General features: G+C 45.5%; 2 protein-coding genes across 3 annotated transcripts in view; both read right to left on the bottom strand.

The window, feature by feature from the left end:
• Nucleotides 1-279: 279 nt before the first annotated feature.
• On the bottom strand, nt 280-4,313 carry PHOX2A (paired like homeobox 2A). The gene is made up of 3 exons (XM_027580562.2): nt 4,083-4,313; nt 1,771-1,958; nt 280-841 (listed from the first exon to the last, which is right to left on the bottom strand). Exons 1-3 carry the CDS (start codon nt 4,297-4,299, stop codon nt 392-394), a joined length of 855 nt encoding a protein of 284 aa, XP_027436363.1. The 5' UTR covers nt 4,300-4,313; the 3' UTR covers nt 280-391.
• Nucleotides 4,314-7,295: 2,982 nt separating this feature from the next.
• CLPB (caseinolytic mitochondrial matrix peptidase chaperone subunit B) overlaps nt 7,296-27,506 on the bottom strand; it is a 173,174-nt gene continuing 152,963 nt past the window's right edge. The window contains exons 18-19 of one of the 2 annotated variants that reach the window (XR_003517316.1): nt 18,550-18,688; nt 7,296-7,403 (exon numbers count right to left, since the gene is read on the bottom strand). Coding sequence is in view for 1 of the 2 variants with exons in the window: in XM_027578462.1 (XP_027434263.1) it covers nt 18,599-18,688 (90 nt within the window). In the remaining variant the exon portion in view is untranslated. The remainder of the gene's footprint in view (nt 7,404-18,549; nt 18,689-27,506) is intronic. The other variant, XM_027578462.1, reaches the window with a different exon arrangement.

The following is a 27,506-nucleotide window of genomic DNA, read 5'->3' as shown; positions in this document are numbered from 1 at the left end:
GGACCCGAGGTTCTGGGGCAGCAGGCTGGTCGCTAAGGTGAGGAGTGACCCAGCCAGCTGCAGAGCCAGGGGAGGGAGCCAGGCTGTTACTGTACTTGAGGACCCTCACGTTCCAGCACAGTTATTTGATCCGGGTTCCAAAGAAAGCCAAGCTGGAAGGGGGGAGGTCCCAGTGAAAAGTACCCCGCTCTGCTGGGAGGGGCAGGTGAGGACGAGAGGTCCTGACTTGGTCTCCAAAGCTGGGGAGGGCACACCTAGGGGTCAGACACGGTAGGGGGTGGGGACAGATGGGCACTTCCAGGCGGGCGCCCAAATGGGGAGGGGCTCTGTCACGTCCTGGAGGGGCAGGGGCGTCTCTGGGGGCAGGCCCGGAGCCTCCAGAGTCCGGTGGCTAGAAGAGATTGGTCTTCAGGGCCGGGCCAGGCTTCCGGTGGAAGGAGGACAGAACCCCGGAGAAGGGCCCGGGCCCGGGTTCCGCCGGCTGCCAGGCTTTAAGCAGCTCCGCCGCGCCCGCGCCCGGCCCGCCGCCCCCGCCGCCCGCCACGCCCGCCCACAATGGGCCCTTGAGCGGCTGTGGCCCGGGGCCAGGGCCGGGCCCGGAGCCCAGGGCGGCAGGCAGCGGGCTGGGGCTCAGACGCGGGCTGGCCAGGCCGGGGGCGGGCGGCGGCGGCAGCGACGCGGTGCTGTCGGGCGTGGGGCTGCACGTGGACTCCTTGGAGTCGTCGTCCTCGGACGAGCAGCGCGCCTCGCCCTTTTTGGCTCCCGCCGCGCCCGCCGCACCCTTGGCGCTGGCCGCACGCTCCTGTTTGCGGAACTTGGCCCGGCGGTTCTGGAACCAGACCTGCGGGCACAGGGGCCGGTCAGGCCGAGGCCGCAAGACGCGGGTGAGCCCTCAGTCGGGAAGGGCCGGATCAGGATTATCACCAGCTTTCTGAGCGTCGGCCCCCTGGCCCTCCACCACTAGGCTCGTAGCCCTCCTTGCTTCTCTGCTCATCTCCTCGCCTCCACTTGCCCCTTCCTCCAGGTCTTCCCCTTGGGAACTGCTCACCCGCGGACCCCGCTGCCTCCAGAGTTCTTGGTCTCCTGGAGGGGACTCCGCCTTCGCTCCCTCATCACCCAAAGCCCTGCCCCCGATTCCTTCCTACAAGAAGCTCCAGGAATTTCCACCTGGAGTGTCTCACGGCGGTGGAGAACGGGTTCGGGCACTAGAGGAAACCTTCTGTTCAGGGTCTCCAGTGAAGGCGGACCAGCTGAACATCTGTACTTGGATTTGTAAGAGAGACAACAGAGTCCATCTGGGCGGGCCCTCCTGAGCCCTGAGCCGGCCCAGAGCCCTGGGTTTCGGACTCAGAGAATTCACAGCAGCAGAGCTGGGGAGGGGACATGGAGGCGCTCGCTGGCTTTCCCGGATTCGTCTGCCTGGCTCCCACTCTACCCACTCGGCCTCCTTCCAGAATTCCCAGGCATCCCTCTACATGCCTGGCCCTACTAAGGAGACCCAGGGGGAAATCGTGGGGCTGAAGAACTCAGTTCTCCTGAGGGCCTCAGGTCTGCCAAGTCTTGGCCCCGTTGCCTCCCCAGGTTGCCCATCCTCTCCTGCCCAACCACCCCCAGACTGCGCCCTGGCCCCTAGCCCCAGCTTTTTGCCTCCAAGCTGCACCTGCCTGCCACCCGACTGAGGCCCCTCTGTCCCGCGGCCCCCAGGTATCGGGCACTAACCTCCCACCCTCCTCCACGCGCACACTCCTGCACACACACGCAAACACGCACCTGCACGCGAGCCTCAGTGAGGTCGATCTTGAGCGCCAGTTCCTCGCGTGTGTAAATGTCGGGGTAGTGAGTCTCTGCGAAGACGCGCTCCAGCTCCTTGAGCTGTGCGCTGGTGAACGTGGTGCGGATGCGCCGCTGCTTGCGCTTCTCGTGCAGGCCCGACGGCTCCGGGAAGAACTTGTAGGGCACTAGGGGTGTGTGCAGGAGGGGGGAGCGACGAGAGTGGAGGCGTGAGGGGCCGAGCTCAGCCCGCTGTGTCCTGCCCCTGAGATCGCTCGCGGTCCCCCGCCCCTGACCCAGCCCCTCGGCTTCCTTCGCTCAGTCTCTAACTGAGCGTCTTCCCTGTCGCTCAGTGGAGCCGGCAGGAGTGAAGGCGGACAGGGCGCAGGGAGATCTGGGGCCCAAGAGCAGCAGCGAGGGAATCAGGATCTGATCCTCAGGTCAAGACCTGTCCCCGGTCCTCCCCGTGTTCCCTCACCTCCCTCCAGTCCACCTGCGCCTGCGACCTCTGCTTTGGTGTGCTTCTACCTTGGTCAACCTGCCCGCTTGGTTTCAGGCCCTGCTCTGTCCACCCTAGCCTTGGTTGCCAGGTCTCATCATCATCATGAGTCTTCCCAGTAACCAGTTCTGGTCCCCGCCTGGGCGACTGAGACTCCCTGGCCTGGGTTCACTGTGAGCCCTGCCATGTACTTTCTGCCATGTAGGGACTTAGCCCCCTCGACCTTGCCATCTCTCTCCTCCCAGGCCTCATTTCCTCAGCCCCATCTCACAACCCATTCTCTTCCAGGTGTCCTCTCCTCTTCCTCATCTTTCTCCATCCACATCTCTCTTCAGCTTTCCGTCCTGGACCATTCTTTTCTTTGTGCCCATTGAAAAGGGTCCTTATTTTCCCCCACCCAGGTTCCTATACCATCTCTTTGCCCTTCTTCTTCCTTCCAGGCACCTCTCTCTTGACCCGACTCCCCCACAGCCAGCCCCACTGCTCTCCCTCATTCTCTTCCCATCCTTGTCTCTTTTACCCCATCCCAGTCCCCGCTGCCCTACAGACAGTGTTTCTGACAATATCTCCTCATCCCTGTCTCCAACCCCTGCTTAAGTCTCCATATTCTTCAGGGGTCCCTAATATCCTTCATCTTTGTCCTACATCCCTAGTTCTCTATCTCCCCCTAATCCTTGTCTGCAACACTCCATTCCTAGCCCCATCTTCCTCATCCCTTGCTAATCTTCCTTGGTCCCCATGTCCCATAATTCCTGTCCCCATCACATAGTTATTATCTCCATCTCCCCAACCCTGGGTCCCCATTTCTTCCAGGGCCCCCAGTCTTCCCATCTTTGCTCACACCTCTCTATACCTGTTCTCATTTCTCCATCTCTGTGGGGCCCATATCCCCATTTCCTGACCCTGTCTCCCCAATCCACATCCTCATCTGGCCCAGAGTACCCAATCTCCCCATCGCCTTTCCAGTTTTTGGCTCCACCTTGCTGGTTTTCATTTCTCCAAATCCAGGTCCCCATCTCACCATCCCTTCCCACCCCCTAGGCCCCAATATTCTATTTGGGTCCCAGTGGTCTTCCCAGGAAAGAAGATGATAAGGAGATTGGGTGGGGCAGCCTGGACTCTAACCGGAGAGATGGAGATGGCTGGAGAGGCTCCATGAGGTTGAGGGTTCAGATTGGGACTTAGATCAAGAGGCTTGGAGGTACTGGGAGACTGCTTCTGGGTTCTGTAGGACTCTAGCTGGGAGAGGGGAATGAAAGTGGCTTAATGACCTGGACACTCTTTTCGTCCAGTAAGGGAGGAGGTTTCAGTGGTGCAAGAGGGTCTGGGCACAGGCAGGATGGGTCCAAAACTGGGCAGGAGGGGCTTGATGGTGCTGGGGCTCTAGGAAGGTTTCCATCTGGGCAGCTCAGCTGCTGCAGGAGCCCTTGTTGGGGTCAGACATGAAGTGGGGTGGGGATAAGGATGGAGATCTGATTGGACTGAGCCGGGAGCATCTTCCAAGGATACGGAGATGGAGAGATTTGGTGGTCAGTCTTTGCAGGTGGGGAAGGGAGGACCTGGTGAGGGGCCTGGGGCTGGGCCAGGGATCTATTTCCCTGACCCGAAGAGCACGAGAAGGGAAAAGATGAGAGGGTGAGGCTCAACTCTGCCTACGGGAGGCCCGTCTTACAGGGAGGCTGGGGATCCCTCGGGTGTTGGAGGGCAAGGATGGTGGCGGCTGTGGGGGACAGTCGCAATCACTTGCCAAATAGGGCAGGGGCTGGGGTTTCCGCAGGATTTGGAGGGAGGGTTGGGCCGGGGCTGGGCTCACCTGCCGAGTAAGGCGCTGGCTGGTGGTCGCGTAGAGCGCCGAGCGCGCAGTTGGAGGAGCCGAGCGCGGGGCAGGGCGGACCAGCCGCGGGGAAGGCGGGTCGCAGGGGGCTGTATTGGAAGCCGCCGGGCTGGCTGCAGGCGCCGAAGTCGCCGTAGGCGGACGCCTCCATGGCGGCCACGCACGAGTCGTACGAATTGAGGTAGGAGTAGTCCATCGGCCCGGGGGTCGGGGTCGGGGGCCGGGCCGGGCCGGGTCGGGGTCGGGGTCCCCGGCCGGGTGGGGGTCGGGTTGAGGGTTCGAGCGCCTGGCGCCGAGGACCCGAGGCCGGCTCTGAGCGCCCGTGAGTCCGCCCGCCCCGTCGTGGCCGCCCTCCGCCCGGGTGCAATGCAAGTGCCGCCCGGCCAGACCCGCGCGCCTTTTAACGCTCAGGACCCCGCGGAGGGGGCGGAGCGGGCAAGCTCCGCGGGGCGGGGCCTGGACAGCCCAGGCCCCACCCCCAGCTACCCCAGACCCCCACTCCAAAGGGTCCCCGCCGCCCTCCTTGGGCTCCCGAGGTGCAGGGCGGGGCAGTGTGGGGCCCCATCCTTACAGTCCTCATCCCGCCCCATTCCCGATCAGACCTTCGCTCTCTACGCACAGTGCCAGGCTGGAGGGTCCCAACCCGTTTCCTTGGCCTCCCCACCTGCGGCCCCGCAGAAGGGAGGGGAGACAGGCCTCGCGGCGCTCCGGTGAAGAAGTTAATTCAATTCGTCCTGATAACCGAGTTATTCTGATCCAGCCCCTCGGCCCCGCCCCCAGCGAGGTCCTATCCCACCGGGGACCACGGAGGCGGTCCAGGAGGGGGATGGAGACACGGACAAGGAAGAGACGGAGCCTGGGATGGGGACGTGGATGAAGAGAGGACACGGGGGGAGAAAGGGACAGAAACAGTGATGGAGAAAGAGACAAGAGAGATACAGGTACACAGATGGAGACAAGGATGAGACATGGACGCGAGAGAGATTGGAGACAGGGGCAAGTGGGCCCACAGCGATAGAGATGTAGACAAAGCTGAAGCTCGTGCAAGAGAAAGGCAGGGATGGAGATGGGGACAAGGCAGAGACAGAGGAGACAAGGATAAGAGGGGGACCGAGAAAGAGAGTGAGGCAGGCATGGAGACAGAGAAGGCCCCGGGGTGATACATAGATGGAAACAAGGACTGAGACGGAGATCAGGAGAGAGAGGAGACAAAACAGGGCAGGGACAGGGAGACACACATACACAGAGGGGCGGTCTCAGAGAGACAAGGACAGGGACAGATAGAGGAGGAACAGAGCTGAGAGAAAGAGCCTTCGGAGAGCTGAGACCCACAGCGGGAGTGCCCAAGGGCCGGTAGGATTGTGGTGGAGGCCAGGCCAGGCTGCTGAGGGGGAGGGTCGCTGCAGCCCAGATCCCTCTATCCTGACTTGGCCACACAACCCTGCCCTGTACCTTCAGGGCCCGGCCTGCCTCTCCCCTTCCCCAGTTCCCCAGCCCACCACCACCCAGTGTGACCCTTTGGTCCCCAGCACCCTTGGCACAGAGTGTGTGTATGTGATGAATGTCAGGATCAGGAGATCAGGAGTAACCGAGTGACCTCCACACTCTCTCTCAGCCTCCCCATCCCCCCTCTTCCTTTTCTTCACCAGGTAAACTACCTAGACTCAGTCTGCAACTGGCCACAGACCTGACCCTCAGCAGATTCAGCCTCGGGCCTTCACACTGTGGGAAAACCAACACAGGATCCTTTCTAGAACAGAAGAGAGAAGCTTTCTGCCCCTGCAGCTCACCTGAGGTGGATTGGACAGCTTTCCCACCCAGCCCCCAGCCTCCTCCACCCAAATCTTGGTAGGTCCCACAGATACGAGAGTGAAGACCCAGAGAAAACCCGTGCAGGATGAGAGAAGGTCCCTGGGAATACCTTTCCCCAATTCCCCACTATGGGGAACATGCCCATCCTCAGGTCATCCACTTCAAGGGCCACCAGCTCTTTGCTTTACACAAGGATCACCTGTCCCCAAATTCTGTACCTACTCTATGCCGGGGGGGGGGGGTTCTTTGAAGTGTTGTCTCTAATTACGTTTTAGGTATAAGCTTCTAAAGCTGACAGCAAAACTGCTTCAAAAGTTCTCCCCACGGGTGTGTGAAGTGTACCTCTCGCCTCTGACACATCCTCTGCAGGGAGCCCAAAAAGGGATCTCAGAATTGAGAACTCAGAAGTGCTCTCCTTAGAGCTATTATGGCTCTCCATTGCCCTGGGGGTCAAATCCAAGCCCTCATTCTGCTCACAATGTCCTCTAGCACCAGTGCTCCAGCCTGACTCCCCCTTACCTTGGCTTTCTTTGAAGCCCTCACACATTGATTGATCTTGTAGTTTAAAGCTGTCCTTTCTGGCTGGAATGTTCATTCCACTCCCCACCCCACTCCACTGCCCCCTACTTCCCTCAAACCCCCAAACCTGGACGACTCTTGTTTATCCATCTGGTCTTGAAGTGGACATGACTGCTTCCTGGAAGCCTTCCCCGATGCCCCTAGACCCTGTTGAATGTCCCATAGTAGCTCCCTCTCTTTTGGTGACTCATGTCCCCAATATTTGCAATAAAATGCAAGGTCTCAGGACAGAACTGTTACTTCCCGGCCCTACCACAGTGTCTAGCACACCATTCTGCACATCACAGGTCTTCCCATATCTGCTTGTTGGGCTAATGAAGCTAAGCTGTGTGTTGGGGAATCCCTGCCCTCATTTCTGGGGATGGAATCCCCAACCCCTGAGTCCCATTCCCCACTCTCTGGAAAGGGATCATCCTCTCTTCTTCATTCCCTCATTCCCCAGGGACAGGAAACTTCCTTCCTCTGAGCCAACCTTTGGGCTGGAAGAAAGTCCTCCCTCATCGGAGGAATTTGCAGGGGGCCTTATCCCTTCCCCAGTGACAAAACTGAAGGAAAGGAGCAACTGAAGCTCACAGGCAGGGTAAAGCAGAGATATGAGGGGAGGCAAAGAGGCCCTGGTTCCAGTTGTCTCCAAGACCATGATCCATCCCTGTCATTTCTACGGTTTGGTCATTGAACCAATAAATTCCCCTCTCTGTCTAAACTACTTTAAGTTTGGGCTTCTGACACTTGCAGCCAAAATCTCTGACCAATATAATCTGTGAATGCTTGACACCTTTACAGGTAATCAAATTATGGTAGTGGTGATTAGAAATTTTATTTTAACACGCATGTTACGGGGTTAGCAGGGCAGGAGCTCACCTTCCCATGGCTCAGTTTCCTTTCTCTGCAGGCAGCCATTTGCATCTGCTGATTGGCATAGAAACAGACACAGCTCAAAAAAATGCTTTGAACCCTGTCCACTACTGGGTTCAGGTCTTCCAGGTGGTAGAAGTGGGGGGACTTTGGAGGGTAGGCTGCATGGTGCGTGCAAATGAGTGTGTGTGTGTGTGAGTGTGTGTGTGTGTGTGAGAGAGAGAGAGAGAGAGATGGGGGCAGGAAAGAGGGCTCCCTGAGAACTCACCATAAAAGAAGAAGGAAACAGGGAGAGTGGGCTGCCTCTGCAAGGACCTCACATTCAAGAGGCCAGTGGATGAGATCTCTTGTGGGGAGCTCATCCCAACTGAAACTCCCTCCCACAAGTGCGTGCACTCTTGGAGAACAAAAGATGCTCTAGCACAAAACACTGTTGCAGCAATATTGCTGTGACACCCCCTTGCTGAGCACAATGTCTTCACTTCCACGAGTGATGACAGATTCTGGAGACTGGTTGCTGGGTTTCAACTCTGCCACATACAAACTTATGACTTAGACTAAGTCATTCAGCCTCTCTATACCTCAGTTTTCTCACCTGTAAACTGGTTTATCTTAATGATTAGATGAATTAAAATACATAAAGTGTTTGAATAGTACCTGGCACATAGTAAGCACTAAATTAATGTTTGTTTGTTTTTTTAATATATTGCTGCTGCTGCCGCCAGCACCATCACTCACACATACCCCTTCCTCCCTCTCACCAACTGACTGAGCCCTGTGTGACTCACAGACCCAGACCACACTCTGGTCAGGCTTCTCTGATTTGTTACACCTGATACCTGGATATAGAACCTGGACATAAACCCCTATGTTTGCACCACAGCATCACCTCTACCCTCAAAGATTTCAGAGGATATCAAGGCCTAGCAGAATTACCCAGCCTGACCTCTTAATTTTAGCAGATGAAGAGGCTGGGGCCCAAGGAGTGGTCCTGTAGAAAGAGTGAACTAAAAACAGTGGAAGTGTGTCAGAGTGGGAGGATTCCACCCCCCCCCGCCCCCCGACAGAGGGAGCAGAATACAAAAAGGAACCTGGGGAGGGACTTTTTTCTTCTGCTCTGACACTAACTTACTCTGTGAGCCTAGACAGTGGAAACACCATGAGAATGAATGAGGAAGGACCCATGTTTTGGAGAACTTTTTCTGCCTATGGTCACTTGGAGAATGGTAGCCTGGGAATTCCCAAGTACCACTACCTTATTCCCACTTCTACAAGTAGTCTCTGACCTTAGCCTCCCCTCAGAACCCTGAGCAAGGCTTACCTAGGCTCAGAAAGTGGCCACCATGCTGATTTATTAAGCCAGTGCACTCCTTGTCAGCCCTTCTCTGCTATGGGGAAGAGCATGGAGTAGTGGCTACTCCTTACCATGGAAACTCATCTTCTCACCCTCTGAAGCAATGTCCTCAGTGTCATCATTGTCTAACCATGACTGGAAGCTAACTGTGATCAGACATCCATGTCTAACTTCTAATAAGGAAGGGAGTGGAAAGTTAGTGCATTGTCAGGTCCTGCTTGAGGACCTTTGAACTCCTCTCCCCTCCCCCCCCATTTATCTACCAACTCCACAAGCATCCTTCTTCCAAATCCCTATTCTCTTCTGCCATGACTCTGTGCTCCAGGGAGAGTTGGAGGCAAACACATTAACTGTATGTCCTCCCAACCTGTCTATCAGAACTTACAGTCTCTTGTTCATTTCTCTGTTATGGGGACAACCCTTTTGACCATTCTTTTCTTTCTATTGGTACCTTAGGCTACCCAGTATACTACCAATTTCTGTTTTTGTTTTCAGCTTTTAGCATTAGGCCTTTCCAGGGACCCAAATGCTCAACCATCAAGGATCTCTGAAGAATGAGGGAAGATGTTAATCCAGTTCTAGAAATCTTTTTTGAGTGTCTGATCTAATAGAACTTTATGAGGCACTAGACACATGGGAATAAATTAATCCTAGATGCTTTCTTTAAGAATCTCCTAGTCTGGGCACGCCTGGGTGGCTCAGTTGGTTAAGTGATACTTTAGGCTCAGGTCATGATCCCAGGGTTCTGGGATTGAGTCCCACATCCGACTCCTTGCTCAGTGGGGAGCCTGCTTCTCCCTCTGCCTATTCTGCCTGCTCTGCCTGCAGCTCCCCCTGCTGTGCTCTCTCTCTCTGACAAATAAATAAAATCTTTAAAAAACAAAAACAAAAGAATCTCCTAGTCTGATGGGCACATGGGTATTTGTCTATGGGGGATGTTATCCTTAGAATGTTTCAGTTTTCTGGACAAGAGAATGGCACACAGATGGTGAGGTGAGTTGACTCTTCTTTTAAAAAGGGAAGAAGAAAAAAAGGTTTGATCCGAACAACCACACCATACACTGACAAGCTTATCCAAGTTTTTATGCGTGGGAAGGGTCCTGCCTAAGGGCTGCCATAGTGGACATCTATGGTGTGGTCAGCCAGCACAACTCTTCTCTTGGAAACTGTCTCCTCCATCCACATGGCTACCCAGGGAATCATTGCTCTTATATAATCCTACCCTCAGCCATAATTGGTCCAGGTGTGGGTACTTGTCCAACGATGGGTCAACAAACACTTCCTCATCATTACTTCTTTTTTTTATTTTTTTAAAGATTTTTATTTATTTATTTGAGAGAGAGAATGAGAGAGAGAGAGAGAGAGAGCATGAGAGGGGGGAGGGTCAGAGGGAGAAACAGACTCCCCGCTGAGCAGAGAGTCCAATGTGGGACTCGATCCAAGGACTCCAGATCATGACCTGAGCCGAAGGCAGTCGCTTAACCAACTGAGCCACCCAGGCGCCCCTCATCATTACTTCTTAATTGGGAAATGAATCATTCTCTTTTGAATGGTTAAAGCTATAAATATAAATCTCAGGAAATGTTTGCAGCTACTTTCCCTATCATTAAGAGAAAAGGTGGTCTGTAGTGAAGAAAGAATAAATAAAAAGTTGAAGCAAAAGATATAGAGTCTCATGTTAGAATTTAGGAGCCTAGTTCTGGTGATTCCTGAGACATCCTTACTCTTTTTGCAAATTAGTTGTTCAGTCCTTCAATGGATTTTTTTTAATCCAACACATTCTTCTTTATGTTTAATCTAGTTCAAGTGGGATTTGTCACTTCCAAATAAAGATATTCAAATAAAAATTGGTATAAGCTATGTAATGATGCAAAGAGCAGATCTTAAAATATGAAACTGGTCCTGTTGATGTAGGGTGGGAGGCAGTGAGAATGTCTCCATTCTGAGCCTGGAAATGATATGACCTTGTTAGGTGATAATAAAGTAGCTGGAAAAACTATTGCATGTGTCTCTTAGAACTTGATGTCAATTTTTCCCCTTGCCCTGTGGTTGCAACATCAAAGGATTAAGTAGAAAAAGGTAAAATATTCATGTATACTGTCTACATTTGCACCCTCAGAAAGGTGCATCACGAGGGAACAGGTAGATGAAGGACAGCATGATAATTTGTAACTCTGGTAAGGAAACCTCTGCCTGTGACCAGCAATCAGAGGCTGCAGCAAGAGGATAATCATGTGCTTGGCAGACTGTCCATAGTCAAGTTTTCTGCCACCCCCTAAAGTGAATATTGATTAGGAAACAGTGAATGTCTTATAACGAAATGGAGATATTTGGGAAGATCCAGATAAATTAGGAAAGTGTGATTCTCCCAGTCCGTGGCACTCTGGCCTGACAGCAGGAAAGAGCTGACATTCATTTTTTTTTTTTTTTTTTAAACCACTGAATCTGAAGCATCTGAAACCACTTTCTAAGCTAGGGGAATTCCCCATCTAACAGATGCCAGATACTTGCTTTCTAAACTTCCCTTACAACCAAGATTTAGACACTTGACCTAGTCTCAGCCAATCATGTACACTCATCACAGACTAAGCTAAGGAATCTGTAGTAGTGAGGACTCATGGACCATAAAAATTTTCTACAGGGGCAAAAGGTTGCAGCAAGATCTAGTTCTAGGTGCAGCAGGCCCCTACAGAGCTTGTTCTTGGCAGCAGTGAGGGTTCAGTGCCAATCACATCAGCTGTGTAAGGGGCAGTGGTGGCAAGGCTGTTTTCATGGGGAAAACAATGTAGCTTAATTTAGGGTAGTATTTCTAGTTCTATGTTCTAGTTCTAGTTCTATAGTTGGTCCTCCAGTCATTCCAGTAATTCTCTGAGATATCTAATATCTTTTATGAATGTAATGTCTAATAAATATATTTTTTTGCTTAAATAAGATGTAGTTTCTGTTGCTTGTAACTAATAACTCTGATATAGAAATTGGTACTAGATTGGCTGAGGGCATCAGACTCTCAGAACTATTGGAATCTTGGAATAATTGTGATTTCTGGTTGGGAACAAAGGCAGCAAAAATCCAGACATAGAGTGTTATTTAATGGCAAAACAGTTCATCAATTTATTACCAGTGGCCACCTGGAATTAAGTATCCATAAAGAGCATAGACTTGGTGGACTGTCAGGGATCAGTATAAAGGGAATGAGGAATTCAAGGATTGTGAGGATGTGTGGAAAGCTTAAAGAGAGAATGAGAGGGTAAAAATCAAACTCAACATTTGCTCCTGTGTGAGAGTTAGAGAATGGTTTGAAAGAGGGACATGCCAGGATGGGAATGGTGATGAAAGAATTTGGATGGCTAAGAGAGGCCTAAGCCCTTTGTGAGTTAGGGCTAGGTTGGGAGCACATAAGGGAAAATCCAAAATAACAACAAGGTAAGCAAAATAATAGATTATTTCTTCTTCACTTAAGGTAAGTCTATAAGTAAGGAGTCCAGTGCTTGTGTGGCTGCTCCATTGGCATTAAGGACTCAGATTCCTTCTTTTTTTTTGTTTCCTAGAGTGTGGTTTCTAACTTAGGTTCTTACGTCCTAGGTAGCTACTGGAGATCCAGCTAACACATCCATATTCTAGGCAGCAAGAATGAGGAAAAAGGAAAAGAAAAAGTGCATCTCTCAGTGAGACAGCTCCTTAATAAGGAACCTTCTAGAAGTTCCATTCAACACTTACTTCTTTGCCTGAGCTTAGTCATACAGTCACATCAAACTTAATGGGAGACTAGGAAAGGCAAGATTTTAACTGAGCACATTAGTATGCCCCATCCCCAGTAGAGTCTATGTTGCTGAGGAGAGAATGGATATTAGGCAGGTGTATTGTTACCCATTGCTACATAACAAACTACCCCAAACTTATTAGCTTAAAACAACACACATTTATTATCTCATAATTTCCGTGGATCAGGAATCTGGATGTGACTTACCTGAGTATTCTGCTTCAGGGCCTCTCATAAGGTTGAGTCAAGGTGCCAAATCTTTAGTCTCAAATGAAAGCCTGACCAAGGAAAGATTCCTTCCAAGCTCACTCACATGGTTGTTACCGGGATTCAGTTCCTCCAGGGCTGCTGGACTGAAGGGGTCAGTCCTTACCAGATTTTGGCCAGAGGTTGCCCTCAGTTCCTTGCCATATGGACCTCTCCAACAGGGAAAGCAAATAAGAAGAGCCAGACAAAATGCCAGCAAGACAGAAGTCAGTCTTTCATAAACTAACCTTGGAAATGACATCATATCACTTTTGCCGTATTCTATTCCTTAGAAGAAGGTTACTAGGTCCTGCCCACACTCAAGGAGAGGGGATTATACAAGGACATGAGAATCAGAAGACAAGGATCACTGAGAGCCATGTCAGAAGCTATCTATCACAGCAGGCAACTAATGATCTCTGTCACAATCCCAACCTCCCACTGAAAGTAGCCAGATACTATAGGACTTCCTCTCTGTCTAATGGGATAACTTTTCTCTTGTTTGAAGACCATGTAAAGATGTCCCCATGGGAATTATCTGGTAAGAGGAAACCAAGTTTCCTTATGCCCCATCCCACTGACTTCATTATCTCCATACTCACAGCCAGAATCAGACCCCAACATGCCTCATGGTCAAATAGGAGGTCAAATTCACAAGAAGGCCTTCCCACTAAAAGAATTAAAAGATTGTTCAAATTTATATCAATAAAATCTGGCAAATCTGAGAATGGATTTTGAGGTGCTGGACCAGGGAGGAGGAACATAATTTAAAATTAGGCTGAATAGATCAATATGAGTGCACATACCAGAGAGCCTGGATTTCATGAGTTAGTTCTAATAACTGGGAGTTCTTTTTTTTTTTTTTTAAGATTTTATTTATTTATTTGAGACACAGAGAGAGCGTGAGTGGGGGGTAGGGGCAAAGGGAGAGGGAGAATCAAACTCCTCTTTGAGCAGGGCCCAATGCGGGGCTCGATCCCCAGACCCTGGGATCATGACCTGAGCCAAAGGCAGACGCTTAACCAACTGACCACCCAGGTGCCCCATAACTGGGAGTTCTGTTGCCTTTTTTTTTTTAAGATGAGGTTATTTTTCCCTAGAGTCTATAATAACATTTTTGTATATTCACTTTACCTTATATCTACCCAGCTATCCATTCTTCTATTCATCTCTCAATCTGTTGTATTTTTTGATGCATTCACAGTAAGTTACAGACATCCATACACTTGGTTCCTAACACTTCTGTGTATCAATTTTAACAAAATATTATTTGTTAATTTTCAGGTAAAATTTTCGTACAGTGAAATGCCTAAATCTTCAGTGCACCCACCACGCAATGAGTATGACACACACACGTCTATGTAACCCAACCCCTTACCATCATCCCAGAAAGTTCTTTCATGCCTCTTCCCAATTAATCCCAACTCCCACTCCCTCACAGGGAGTAACCACTCTTCTGATTCTTTTTCCACTAGAAAAAGTTCTTTAATTTTGCCCGTTCTTTAATTCCTTTGAGTACTTTGTGTAAGCCTTCTTTTACTCAACAAAAAGTTTTTGAGATTCACCTATGTTGTGTGTATCAATAGTTCATTACATTTTTTTATTGCTGAGTAGTAATTCATTGAATGAATATACTTGTGTAGGCAGAATTCTAAGATGTCTCCAAAATTCCTACCTCTTGGTGTACATGCCCTGTGTAATTCCCAGTACTATGACTATGATGAGATATCACTTCCATAATTAGGTTATATCATATGACACTATTGACTATTAAAAAGGGTGGATCTGACCTAATGACGTTGAATCCTTTATATTTGGGTTAAGAGGTCAGAAAACAGTGAAGTCAGAGAGATTTGAAAAACATCACTCAACAGGAGGAAGAGTCTTCATAGCCAAATGGAGGGGCCACATGGCAAATGTGGGTGACAGCCAGTAAGAAGACAGGACCTCAGTCCTACAACTACGAGGAATTGAATTCTGCTAAGAATCGAATAAACTCGGGAGTGGATTTTTCCTCAGAGTCTCCAAAAGGAAATGCAACCCGGCTGACATCCTGAAATCCTGAGCAGATGAGAACTGTGCCCTACTCTGAACTGTGAGCTAATGAGTGAATTGTGAGCTACAGAATTGTGAGCTAATGAGTGAATGTTTTTTTTTTCTATCACTGTGGTTGTCTTTTTTTTTCTTTAATTTTATTATGTTATGTTAGTCACCATACAGTACATCATTAGTTTTTGATGTAGTGTTCCATGATTCATTGTTTTCATATAACACCCAGTACTCCATGCAATACATGCCCTCCTTAATACCCATCACTGGGCTAACCCATCCCCCAAGCCCCCTCCCCTCTAAAACCCTCAGTTGGTTTCTCGGAGTCCATAGTCTCTCATGGTTCATCTCTCCCTCCAATTACCCCCCCTTCATTTTCCCCTTCTTTCTCCTAATGTCCTCCATGCTATTCCTTAGGTTCCACAAATAAGTGAAACCATATGATTCACTTTCTCTGTTTGACTTATTTCACTTAGCATAATCTCCTCCAGTCATCCACGTTGATGTAAAAGTTGGGTATTCATCCTTTCTGATGGCTGAGTAATATTCCATTGTATATATGGACCACATCTTCTTTATCCGTTCGTCTGTTGAAGGGCATCTCGGCTCTTTCCACAGTTTGGCTATTGTGGACATTGCTGCTATGAACATTGGGGTGCATATGGCCCTTCTTTTCACTACATCTGTGTCTTTGGGGTAAATACCCAGGAGTGCAATTGCTGGGTCATAGGGTAGCTCTATTTTTAATTTTTTGAGGAACCTCCACACTGTTTTCCAAAGTGGCTGTACCAACTTGCATTCCCACCAACAGTATAAGAGGGTTCCCCTTTCTCCACAACCCCTCCAACATTTGTTGTTTCTTGCCTTGTCAATTTTTGCCATTCTAACTGGTGTAAGGTGGTATCTCAATGTGGTTTTGATTAGAATTTCCCTGATGGCTAGTGATGATGAACAGAATGATGTGTCTGTTAGCCACTTGTATGTCTTCTTTGGAGAAGTGTCTGTTCATGTCTTCTGCCCATTTTTTGACTTGATTATTTGTTTTTTGGGTGTTGAGTTTGAGAAATTCTTTATAGATCTTGGATATCAGCCCTTTGTCTGTAATGTCATTTGCAAATATCTTCTCCCATTCTGTGGGTTGCCTCTTTGTTTTGTTGTCTGTTTCCTTTGCTGTGCAGAAGCTTTTTATCTTGATGAAGTCCCAAAAGTTCAAACTCTCTCTCTTCACAGATGACATGATACTTTATGTGGAAAATCCAAAAGACTCCACCTCCAAATTACTAGAACTCATAGAGCAATTCAGTAATGTGGCAGGATACAAAATCAATGCACAGAAATCGGTTGCTTTCTTATACACAAACAATGCAACTGTAGAAAGAGAAATTAGAGAATTGATTCCATTTACAATAACACCAAAAACCATAAGATACCTCGGAATAAACCTAACAAAAGAGGTAAAGGATCTATACTCTAGGAACTACAGAACACTCGTGAAAGAAATTGAAGTAGACACAAAAAGATGGAAAAACATTCCATGCTCATCGATCGGAAGAATAAACACTGTTAAAATGTCTATGCTGCCCAGAGCAATCTATACCTTCAACGCCATCCCGATCAAAATGCCAATGACATTTTTCAAAGTGCTGGAACAATCCTAAAATTTGTATGGAATCAGACAAGACCCCGAATCTTTGGGGAAATGTTGAAAAAGAAAAACAAAAGCATGGGCCTCATGTTGCCTGATCTCAAGCTATATTACAAAGCCGTGATCACCAAGACAGCATGGTACTGTCACAAAAACAGACATATAGACCAATGGAACAGAATAGAGAGCCCAGATATGGACCCTCAACTCAAATCTTCAACAAAGCAGGAAAAAATATGCAATGGAAAAAAGACAGTCTCTTCAATAAATGGTGCTGGGAAAATTGGACAGCTATATATAGAAGAATGAAACTTGATCATTCTCTAACACCCATACACAAAGATAAACTCAAAATGGATGAAAGACCTCAATGTGAGACAGGAATCCATCAAAATCCTAGAGGAGAACATAGGCAGTAACCTCTTTGACATCAGCCACAGCAACTTCTTTCAAGATACATCTCCAAAGGCAAGTGAAACAAAAGGGCAAATGAACTTTTGGGACTTCATCAATATAAAAAGCTTCTGCACAGCAAAGAATGTTGTTTTAAGCTGCTAAGTTTTGGGTTATTTGTTACACAGTAACATAAAACTAATTTAATATGCAGTTTAGCCATTCTCTTTTGATGGACATATGGGCTATTTCTAGTTTTGTTCTAGTATAAATAGTGCTGCTATGAACATTGATGTGCAAGTCTTTTTTTTTGTGGATATATGTTTTCATTTCTCTTGAAATGGAATTGTTGGGTCATAGAGTAGATGTATGTTTTGTTAAATGAAGAATCCTTTGGTATAATGTAGCAGAAAGAATCCAAACACTTATGGAGATGGGAATGTTGGTTTATAAACCTTCCCTTCTAGGAAGGTGTGATTCATTCACAATTAATGCCGTTCCTTGAGAGGGTCCAGATGACGTTCTCTTCACTAAGCCACTGAGAAACATATTTGTGAGAGAGTAACAACATCTTTGGAAAGTGCATAGTAACTGGTTTCTGTAGGCCAGGGATGTTGGGGGAAGACACTGCAGATGGGACTGAAGAATATGGGCATTTCACTAAGATCCTGTTTCATAAAACCAAGAATCCTCTGGAACTGGTGAACAGAAGGCCAACTTAAGACAAGATAAGAGTTATGGTCTCTCACCCAATTTTCAGACCTGGGTTGGTTCCTTGAATGAAGTGAAGGTAGGTACACTTAAGGAAGATGTATAAATATCTGTCGATATATTCCTAATAGGCTTCCCCAATGGGACCTATAGTCATGTCCCAGGATTACTGTTATGGTTGAATTGTGTCCTCCAAAAAGATATGTCAGAGCCCTTTCCCCAGGTACCTGTGTAATAGGTGATGTTATTTGGAAATGGGTTCTTTGCAGATGTAATCAAGCTGAGATAAGGTCATACTGGACTAGTGTGGGTCCTAATCCAATGACTATGTCCTTATAAAAAGACATTTGGACAGAGAGACAAACAGCAAGAACATCAAGTGAGGATGGAGGCAGAGATTGGAGTGATACACTGCAAGCCAGGGAACGCCAAGGACTACTGGTAACCACTAAAGGCTAGGAGAGAGGCATGGAACAGATTCTCAGAGCCTCCAGAAGGAACCAACTCTGCCAACACCTTGACTTTGGACTTCTGTCTTCCAGAACCATGAAAAAATACATTTCTGTTGTTTTAGTCACCCAGCTGTGGTACTTGTTATGGCAGCCCTAGGAAACTAAGAGAATAACTGTGCCCTTGGGAACTCCTGACACTGGCTTAATGCTAATTGGAGTTGTAGTTGGCACCGTGATCCCCCACTCAGAGTGGAGGCTTATGGAGTCAAGTGAAAAACTGACTTTTGATTCTAATCTACCTCACTGCCGGTCCTGTCCTCAAGCCCATTTTTAAACCCATGATTTTTGTAGTTCCATAGTGGATAGTTAGATTAGGCATATTCAGCAAGTGGTAGAATATGTCACTCTAATCCATGGAATATGGCTATTATGGTTGAAAGGGCTAAGGGGAAGCCCTACAGCTTACTTCCTATCAAAATTATAAACAAAAACCAATACTGCATTGCTGGGGGAAATGTAAGACTCAGACACTCATCAAAGACCTGAAAATTCAGAGGTGGCGACTGCTGTTACTTACCCTCTTAACTCACCTGTCTGGCTCATGCAGAAGTCAGAAGGTGTTTGGAGAATGGCAGTGGGTTATTGAAAGGTTAAGACAGGTGATGACTCCAATTGTACTGTTCCTGATATGGTTTCTTTACTAAAGCAAAACAACAGAGCCTCTGCCACCTGTAATAAAGTTATCAACTTGTAAATGGTTTTTCTCTATTTCAACGAGCAAAGAAAACCAAAGGTAGCTTTGTTTAATCTGGCAAGGGCAGAAAATACACCTTCACCATTTTGCTTCATGACCATGTTAACTCTCGGCCTTTGTGCCACAATTTAGTCCACAGGGACTTTGATCTTCTTAGCCTCATGTAAGACATCACACAAGTCCACTATAATTATGACAAAATGCTGGTAAAACCTAAATAGCAGGAGGTATCAGGTACCCCAGATGTCTTAATGAGTTGTGTTCAGTGTTTTTGGTTTTATTTTTAAATAATTTTATTTTTAATTTATTTTATTTATTCATTTTTTAAAGATTTTATTTATTTGAGAGAGAGAGAGAGAGCATGAGCAGGGTGAGGGGCAGAGGGAGAGAAGCAGGCTCTCTGCTGAGCAGGGAGCCCAACATGGGGCTTGATCCTAGGACTCATGACTTGAGCCGAAGGCAGATGCTTAACAGACTGAACCACCCAGGCGCCCCATTAATTATTTTTTTAAAGATTTTATTTATTTATTTGAGAGAGAGAGTGAGCGAGAGAGAGAACATGAGCAGGGGCAGAGGAGTCTACTGAGCAGGGAGTCCGACGCGGGGCCAGGACCCTGGGATCATGACCTGAGCCAAAGGCAGACGCTTAACTGACTGAGCCACCCAGGCGTCCCCAGTGTTTTTGGTTTTAGTCATTCTAGGACGTGTGTAGTGGTATCTCATTGTTGTTTTAGTTTACAATTCCCCAATTCCCTGATAACATGATGTGGAGCATCTTTTTGTTTGCTTATTTGCTATTTATTTTCTTTGGTGGGGTGTCTGTTCAGATCTTTTTTTTTTTTTCTTCCTTTCCTCTCCTCTCCTTTCCTTCCTTCTTTTTCCTTCCTTCCTTCTTTCCTTTCTTTCTTCTCTCTCTCCCCTTTCCTTTTCTTTCTTCCTTCTTTCTCTCTCTCCCTTCTTTCCTTCCTCTTTCTCTTTCTTTTCGTTCTTTCTTTTCCTTCCTTCCTTCCTTCTTCCCTTCCTCCCTTCCTTCCCTTTCTCCCCTTCCCCCCTCTCCTGCTCTTCCTTGCTCCCTTCCAACTTCAAACACATATGCTTTATTTTGCAGAAGTGTCAGTGGTGGGCTGAGACCCCCAGCAGGGCAGGGGCAGCTGGGCAGCCACCAGGCCCTTTGGGAAGGTGGGGGGAAGCCGCAGAAAGAGGTGATGCCTCCATAGCTCCTCCCAAGGCCAGCCTCTTCCCCAGGCTCCCAGGACAGGGTTTTTGCCCATTTTTAAATCAGGTTGTTTGTTCTCTTATTGTTGCATTTTAAGGATTCTTTGTATATTTTGGATACTAGTCCTTCATTAGATATGTGTTTTGCAAATATTTTCTCCCAGGCTGCATGGCTTGTCCTTTCATTCTTTTAACAGTGTCTTTTTGCAGAAGTTTCTGATTTTAATAAGGTCCAACTTATCCATTCTTTCATGGATTGTGCTTTTGATGTTGTTTCTAAACAGTCACTGCCAAACCCAATGTCACCTAGATTTTCTCCTATGTTATCTTCTAGGAGTTTTATAGTTTTGCATTTTACATTTAGGCCTATGATCCACTTACCTGTGTGTGTATGTATGTATGTATATATATATATATTTAAGATTTTATTTTAATACATATATATTTTAAAGATTTTATTTATTTATTTGACAGAGACACAGTGAGAGAGGGAACACAAGCAGGGGGAGTGGGAGAGGGAGAAGCAGGCTTCCCGCTGAGGAGGAAGCCCGATGAGGGGCTCGATCCCAGGACCCTGGGACCATGACCTGAGCCGAAGGCAGACGCTTAACGACTGAGCCACCCAGGTGCCCCTTTACATGTATATTTTAAATAATTATTTTATCAAATTAAAATGCATATAATTAAAAAATCAAGACTTATAATGATAAGACTTATAATGAAAAACATCCTCTGCTCTACCCTTTTTTTAATTTTTAAAAGATTTTACTTATTTATTTGACAGAAAGGGAGAGAGAGCACAAGCAAGGGGAGTGGCAAGCGGAGGGAGCCACTGATGCGGGCTCCATCCCAGGACCCTGGGATCATGACCTGAGCTCAAGGCAGATGCTTGACCGCTTAACTGACTGAGCCACTCAGATGCCCCTTCTCTACCCCTTTCTATCCCCAGAACCCAGATCCCACTCTCCAAACCATTTCAGCTTTCAATCTTTTTGGTACTTACTTCCACATATTTAGATAAACAACATTTTTAGCTAACATTTATTGAGTGCTTACAATAGAGTGTCAGGCTCTATCTTAAGTGCTTTTCATACATTGTTTAGTCTTCATAATCATCTTATATTATAGGTATTATTTCTATTCCCATTTTAGGGATGAGAAAAATTGAGTCACAGAGGGGTTAGGTAATTTTGTAAGGTCACATGGTTAGCAAATGGCAGAGTTGGGATTTAATCCTTGGCAGTGTGTTCTTTCAGTATAATGTTTACCTTGTGATTTCTTGATTTATTAATTTTAGACTATTGGCTTCCTAGTATGAATATTTATCACTCACACCACCAAAGTCACCAATGTGTCTCCTTTTATTAATCCAATATGCCGTATTTCACTGAATCTAAGACATCACTGACTGTAAGATATACCTTTATATATCACTAAAAAGAAAATAATTACCAAAGTAACAATACTCTTATAACTTAGAATTTTCATTTTATATTTATTGAAAGAGATCCTTTAGACTTCAGATGTATTATTTACTATATACTTTTGTGCATGCATGCAATAAAAAGAAAAATACAGGGGCGCCTGGGTGGCTCAGTCGTTAAGCGTCTGCCTTTGGTTCATGTCATGATCCCAGGGTCCTGGGATCAAGCCCTGTGTTGAGCTCCCTGCTCAGTGGAGAGCTTGCTTCTTCCTCTCCCTCTGCTGCTCCCCCCTCACCCACCCCACTCGTGCTTTCTCTCTTTATCTCAAATAAATAAATATTTTTTAAAAGATTTTATCTATTTATTTGACAGAGAGACACAGCGAGAGACGGAACACAAGCAGGGGGAGTGAGAGAGGGAGAAGCAGGCTTCCCGCTGAGCAGGGAGCCCGATGCGGGGCTGGATCCCAGGACCCCTGGATCATGACCTGAGCCGAAGGCAGACGCTCCACGACCGAGCCACCCAGGTGCCCCTAAATAAAATCTTTTTAAAAAATACAAGCAAATAAACTGGTTAAAGTATTTCTAAAATTTCTTTCAGAATTCAGAATCTCATTCTTTTGAATCATTTTTTGCCTCAAAGATGTCAATGCCCACATTTTATTTTTTTAACACAAATCATACTCCATACTTTCCAAGAGTAATGGTGATATAGTATTTTTTTAAAAGGGGGATCCACTATCATCAGTGGGATTTTCTTCCAAACTACTGATATTCATTCTGCAAATTTTGATACTGGCACTTTCTTGATTTTTCAGAATATATAAATGAAAACTTCTTAGACAAAACCTGGACTTATATTCTTTCCTCAAATGGTCCTTAAATGGATTGTGGACTGACATGTTCAGGAGTGGCATATCCCGTCATGCCATAGGAATAACAGTCATGTTTGCACATGGTTAGAGCATCTGTGTCATGATCATTGCCTGGCTGATAGCAATTGTGACAGATCTTGATTTCAGATTTTCAGATTTCAGTTTTAATAACTTGTGCATCTTGGAATCCATGAAAAACAGTAGTCATATACAAATTTTAGTTATATAAATATTTAATTGGACTTTATGTCTGAGTCATGTATGTATCACTTATGTACCATGATTAATTTCCTTGTACGAACTTTTGCTTTCCCTAGAATCAATAATAGCCTGTTTTTCATTTGCTTACTTTTCTATATTCTCTATCATTATCTCTCTCCTAAGGAATTGTAAAACTCTTGGAAATACTATTTTCCACACAGACATGTCAAGTCTTCTATCAGTCCCTTTATTTTTTTCCTGGAGACATTTCTCCTGGAGCTTTATGGGTTAGACTGGACTATTTTCCCAGTTCTTCACTTCCTTCCTCTTACTGAATTATACACCCATGCTTTATGCCAAATGACTTTGCAGTATCTTCCACTAGACTATGGGGAGTACATTTTCCTACTCCATTGATGTTGAGCTTGGCCCTATGACTTGCTTTGGCTCAAAAATGTTAATAGACATGAGAGGAGCAGAAGATTTCAATGTACTTGTGTCATCTGGCTTGCTTTTTGAGCTCTTCTACAATTAGCCATGAAAATAACGTGGCTTGGGTAGCGGCTGGTTCAAGGAGAATGAGAAAACATGAGGAGAAGACTTGAACCCAAACTTCAGTCTAGAGCCAAGCCCAGCTGAACCCAGATATATCAATTGAACTGTAGCCAATATGTAGACCCATGAACATGAAAAATATTTGTTTTTGTAAGCCACTGAGATTTTGAGGTTTTCTTTTATTACATAGAAAAAAACTGACTAAATGCCTTCTATCCTCCTGCACAAATGTGGACTGGTTGTTGCTCTGCAGAGCTATTGTCCTGGGATGTTCCTTTGCCTATTAGGCTGGATATCTCATTTACTGATTTCTGTGATGTCCTTTTTCTTGGTTTAATAGAGCATACATATCCTTAAGTAGCTTCCTGAGAATGGGTGCATAAAAGGCACATTTCTTGAGACACCCTCATGTTGATTGGGTCATCACATTTCATCAATTTGGCCAGGTATGGATTTCCAGGTTGAAAATAACTTTCTCTCAGAATTTGAAGGCATTTTACCATTGTCTTTCAGCTTCCTATGTTGTTTCTGAGGGATGTAATTCTAATTCCCTATTGTGTATATGTGGCTTATTTATTTTTCCTTTGGAAGCTTTTAGAATCTTCTTTATGTTCCAAGAATTCTGATATTTCATGATGATATGCCTGGGTGGGAATCTGTTTTCAACCACTGGATATTTGGTGGGCCCTTTCAGTCTGAAAACTCATGTCCTTTAGTGATAGAAAAGAATTTTTAACAGGAAAAATTTCTTAAGATGCTATTTATCTGATAATATATTCTTTCATTTAATCTTTTCTTTCTTTTTGGAACTCCTATTAAGTGGAGGTTGGGCACTCTCAATTGCTTTTTCTAACTTTATTTGTTCTCTCACATTTTCCATATCTTTTTGTTCTACTTTTTGGGAGATTTTCTCGTTTATCTTCCAATTATTTTATAGATTAAAAAAATTAGCTAACATATCTTAAAATCCCAAAAGTTATCTCTGTCCTGTTATTTTTACCTTTATAAAAAGAATCTTATTTTTGTTTCATGGTTATATTATGTTCTCTTTTCTTTTCTCTCTGGGTATTTTTTTCTTCTCTAGAGTTTTTGGGGGAGTTTTCTTCTATTGCTTTCTGTATTGTTTTTGCTTCCTTCTAGTTTTCTTCTTCTTGATTATACTTTTGGCTTTTATGCTCAAGCTTTCCTTACATGCCTGGCGACTCTTTTCCTTTCATATTTAAGAGTGAGGTATTTAAAAGTTTGTGTGTCCAGAGCCTGTGAAATGTGGTTTCACTGTATGGTGATTGGATAGGGACTCAGCTGTTTGTTTGTTTTTTTTTTTTTAATGCAAAATGTTGCTTCTTCAGATCTTTTCTCTAGGGTCATTATCTCTAGAGACAAATCTTTCAAGGTTCTGCGCAAGAAGGAAATGTGCTTGGCTGCCATTGCTCTTGAAGCTACATGGCAGAAGCGCTGGGGTGGGTTTTAGGCACAGCTCTTATTCCTCACTTTTTGCTGTTCCTGGTGGTCCTGAACCTGAAGGCTCTCTGGTTGGCTTCTTCTGCATGCTAACACTTCAGTCTCCTATATCTTCAGGAAAGGGGTATTTGGCTGACCAGGATGGAAGAGACCTGGAAGTCTTACTGCATTTAAAAAATAAATTATATGTACAGTCCTGAACTTTTCTAGGGTTCTGTTCTTTTTTTTTTTTTTTGACATCCCCTCTGTAGCTATTGGGTGTTTAATTTTCTTCGTTCTACTATTCATTTTTCTCAGTTCTGCTTTCTCTATTTAGTTTCCATTTATAATAGAGTACAGACATGTATTAAGAAAAAAAAAGTTAGTAATTTCACTAACTTGAAATAAAAATACATGTATTAGGCCAGATGATTCAAACAAGTAAAGAAATAGAAAGTAAAATATAAAGTGTCTTCCTCCTTTCTTCCCCTAGTCCTTCTCTCAAAAGGTAACCTTTGTGAATACTTTGATTTCTCCTAGAAATAAAAAAAACAAGCCTATAAGTGTATGTGCATGCGTGTGTGTATGTGAAATTGTATATACACGGGCTAAAACCATACAGTATATGGGCTAGATTTTTCCCATAACATTCCTGGAGATATTTCACTATTAGCACATGCAGATTCATTTTGTTCTTTGTAATTTATTGTGATGGACACACTGGTTTTGAAACAATTATTTCTAGAGCACTATACAAACTATAAAGGATCCTCTCTAGTAAGTTCTTTTTGTAGAGCAAACAACTATTTCAGGTTAATTAATACTTATCCATTAATTTTTCAGGTATGTATACTTGTATTTTAGTTTTTTATATTTATTTACTTAAGTAATATCTACACCCAACGTGCGGCTTGAAGTCATGACCCTGAGATCAAGAGTCACATGCTCCCCCGACTCAGCCAGCCAGGTACTCCTGTATACTGGTATTTTAATACATCAACCTTTCTTAAAGTGATCCCACTTGTAAACAATTGATCACTACATATATAGTTACAAGGGTTTCAAGTGAAATGCTCGGTGAGGCAGAGAACAAAATTATTAGGAATCTTTTGGTTGCAAGAAACAGAAATTCCACCTGAAAGGAAACTCCAGCTAAAGGGAAAAAGACAGTTGGTTTTAGGGATACTCTGTTGTCTTATAGGACCTAACAACAGGCGGGCTTCATGGAAAACTAGGATCAGAGACCCAGACACCATTGTAACTCTTTCTGATCTTTTAGCTCCGCTCCTCTCTGCACTCTGTTCTTTACTCTAAGCAAATCCATTTCTTCAACTATTCTAGTCCTCAGAGTAGATAACTTGGCAATGGACAGCTTCAGAGATGTACATCTTAGAGAGCCTTGGGGTTCTCTCTCAAGCTCTGGTTTTAAAATTTCTGGGGGAGAGGGGAATCTGATTGGTCCAGCTTGGGTCACATTAGGTTGTTACCTTAGGACAAGTAAAATGTACCCAGATGTACCCAGAGAGCAATGGATGGCAGTGAATGGACCAATATGACAGCAACCTTGAAAAGCATTTGGATGGTGTGAGGGGGTGAGGGAGAGCATTGCTATCAGAAGGGGAATGCTGAATAGACTGTTGTTGCCTAGGGGTCTGCCATTACTGAATCTTCTAATTCTTTGATGGAGACTCCCCGGAAGGGGTAAGATTTTTTTTTTTTTAATATTTATTTTGAGAGAGAGACAGAGCAAGTGTGTATGAGTAGGGGGAGGAGCAGAGGGAGAGGGAGAATGAGAATCTCATGCAGACTCCCTGATGAGCATGGAGCCTAACACACGGGGCTTGATCTTAGGACCCTGAGACCATGACTGGAGCTGAAATCAAGAATCGAATTCTTAACCAACTGAGCCATCCAGGTGCCCTAGATTTTTCTTTTTTAAAGATTTTATTTATTTATTTATTTATTTATTTATTTATTTATTTAGAGGAAACTCTACACCCAACATGGGGCTTGAACTCACAATCCCGAGATCAAGAGTCATATGCTCTACCAACTGAGCCAGCCAGGTGCCCCTAGAAGCAGTAAGATTTCAGTGGTGCCATCATTTGAAGAAAATCCAAGCCCTTGGTGAAGGTTCCAAAGGTTCCCTAGGTCACAGAGAAGACCCTACCCATCAGTTTGGAGCCCACCAACACACCCTTTTCTGGGCCTTCAAAGCTCTGTGATCCTTCCAAGCAAAAGTGGAAAGCATTGGGCATTATTGTTAAAACAAGGCCAGGTTCAGTCTTCATTTTAACTACTTATGGAGATCTACATTTCTTTATGTAGATCAAAGTTTCTCTCTGATATCATATTCCATCTTCCTGAAGAACTTCAACATTTCTTGTAATGCAGGTGTGATGGTAATGAATTCTCTCAAATTATATTTGTCTGAAAGAGGGTTTCACTTTCATTTTTGAAATATGTTCACTGGGTATGGATGCTGAGTTGATAGTTTCTTCCTTCAGCACTTTCAAGATGTTACTCTATTGTCTTCTGGCTTGCAGAGCTTCTGGTGAGAAGTGTGCTTTGTTCCTCCATACAGTGTGTCTTTTTTCTTTGTCTGCTTTCAAGATTTTCTCTTTATTTTTAGTTTTTGGAATTTTGGATATATGATGTGTCCAGGCATGTGCAGTGGTTAAAAAATATGTATACTAATTCTTTGATGCTTTAAAAGGGGGAGTTTAATTCTTAAGTTTGGGATGGACTTAGAGACTTCCTGCTCTCCAAGTTATTTTATCTTATTTATTATTTTTTAAAAGACTTATTTATTGGGGCACCTGGGTGGCTCAGTTGGTTAAACGTCTCTCTCTGGCTCAGGTCATGATCCTGGAGTCCTGGGATTGAGCCCCACATTGGGTTCCCTGTTCAGTGGGGAGCCTGATCCTCCCTCTCCCTCTGCTGCTCCCCCTGCTTGTGCTCTTCCTTTGAAGTAAATAAACTCTTTAAAAAAAATAAAATATTTATTTATTTAAGAGAGAGACAGAGAGAGAAAGAGAGAGAACAAGTGGGGGAGGGGCAGAGGGACTGAATTCAATGCAGACT

This window comes from Zalophus californianus, chromosome 11 (assembly GCF_009762305.2).
Source record: "Zalophus californianus isolate mZalCal1 chromosome 11, mZalCal1.pri.v2, whole genome shotgun sequence".
Lineage (NCBI taxonomy): Eukaryota > Metazoa > Chordata > Mammalia > Carnivora > Otariidae > Zalophus > Zalophus californianus.
The sequence above is the reverse complement of the archived record's forward strand: the minus strand, read 5'-3'. Positions and strand labels throughout refer to the sequence as shown.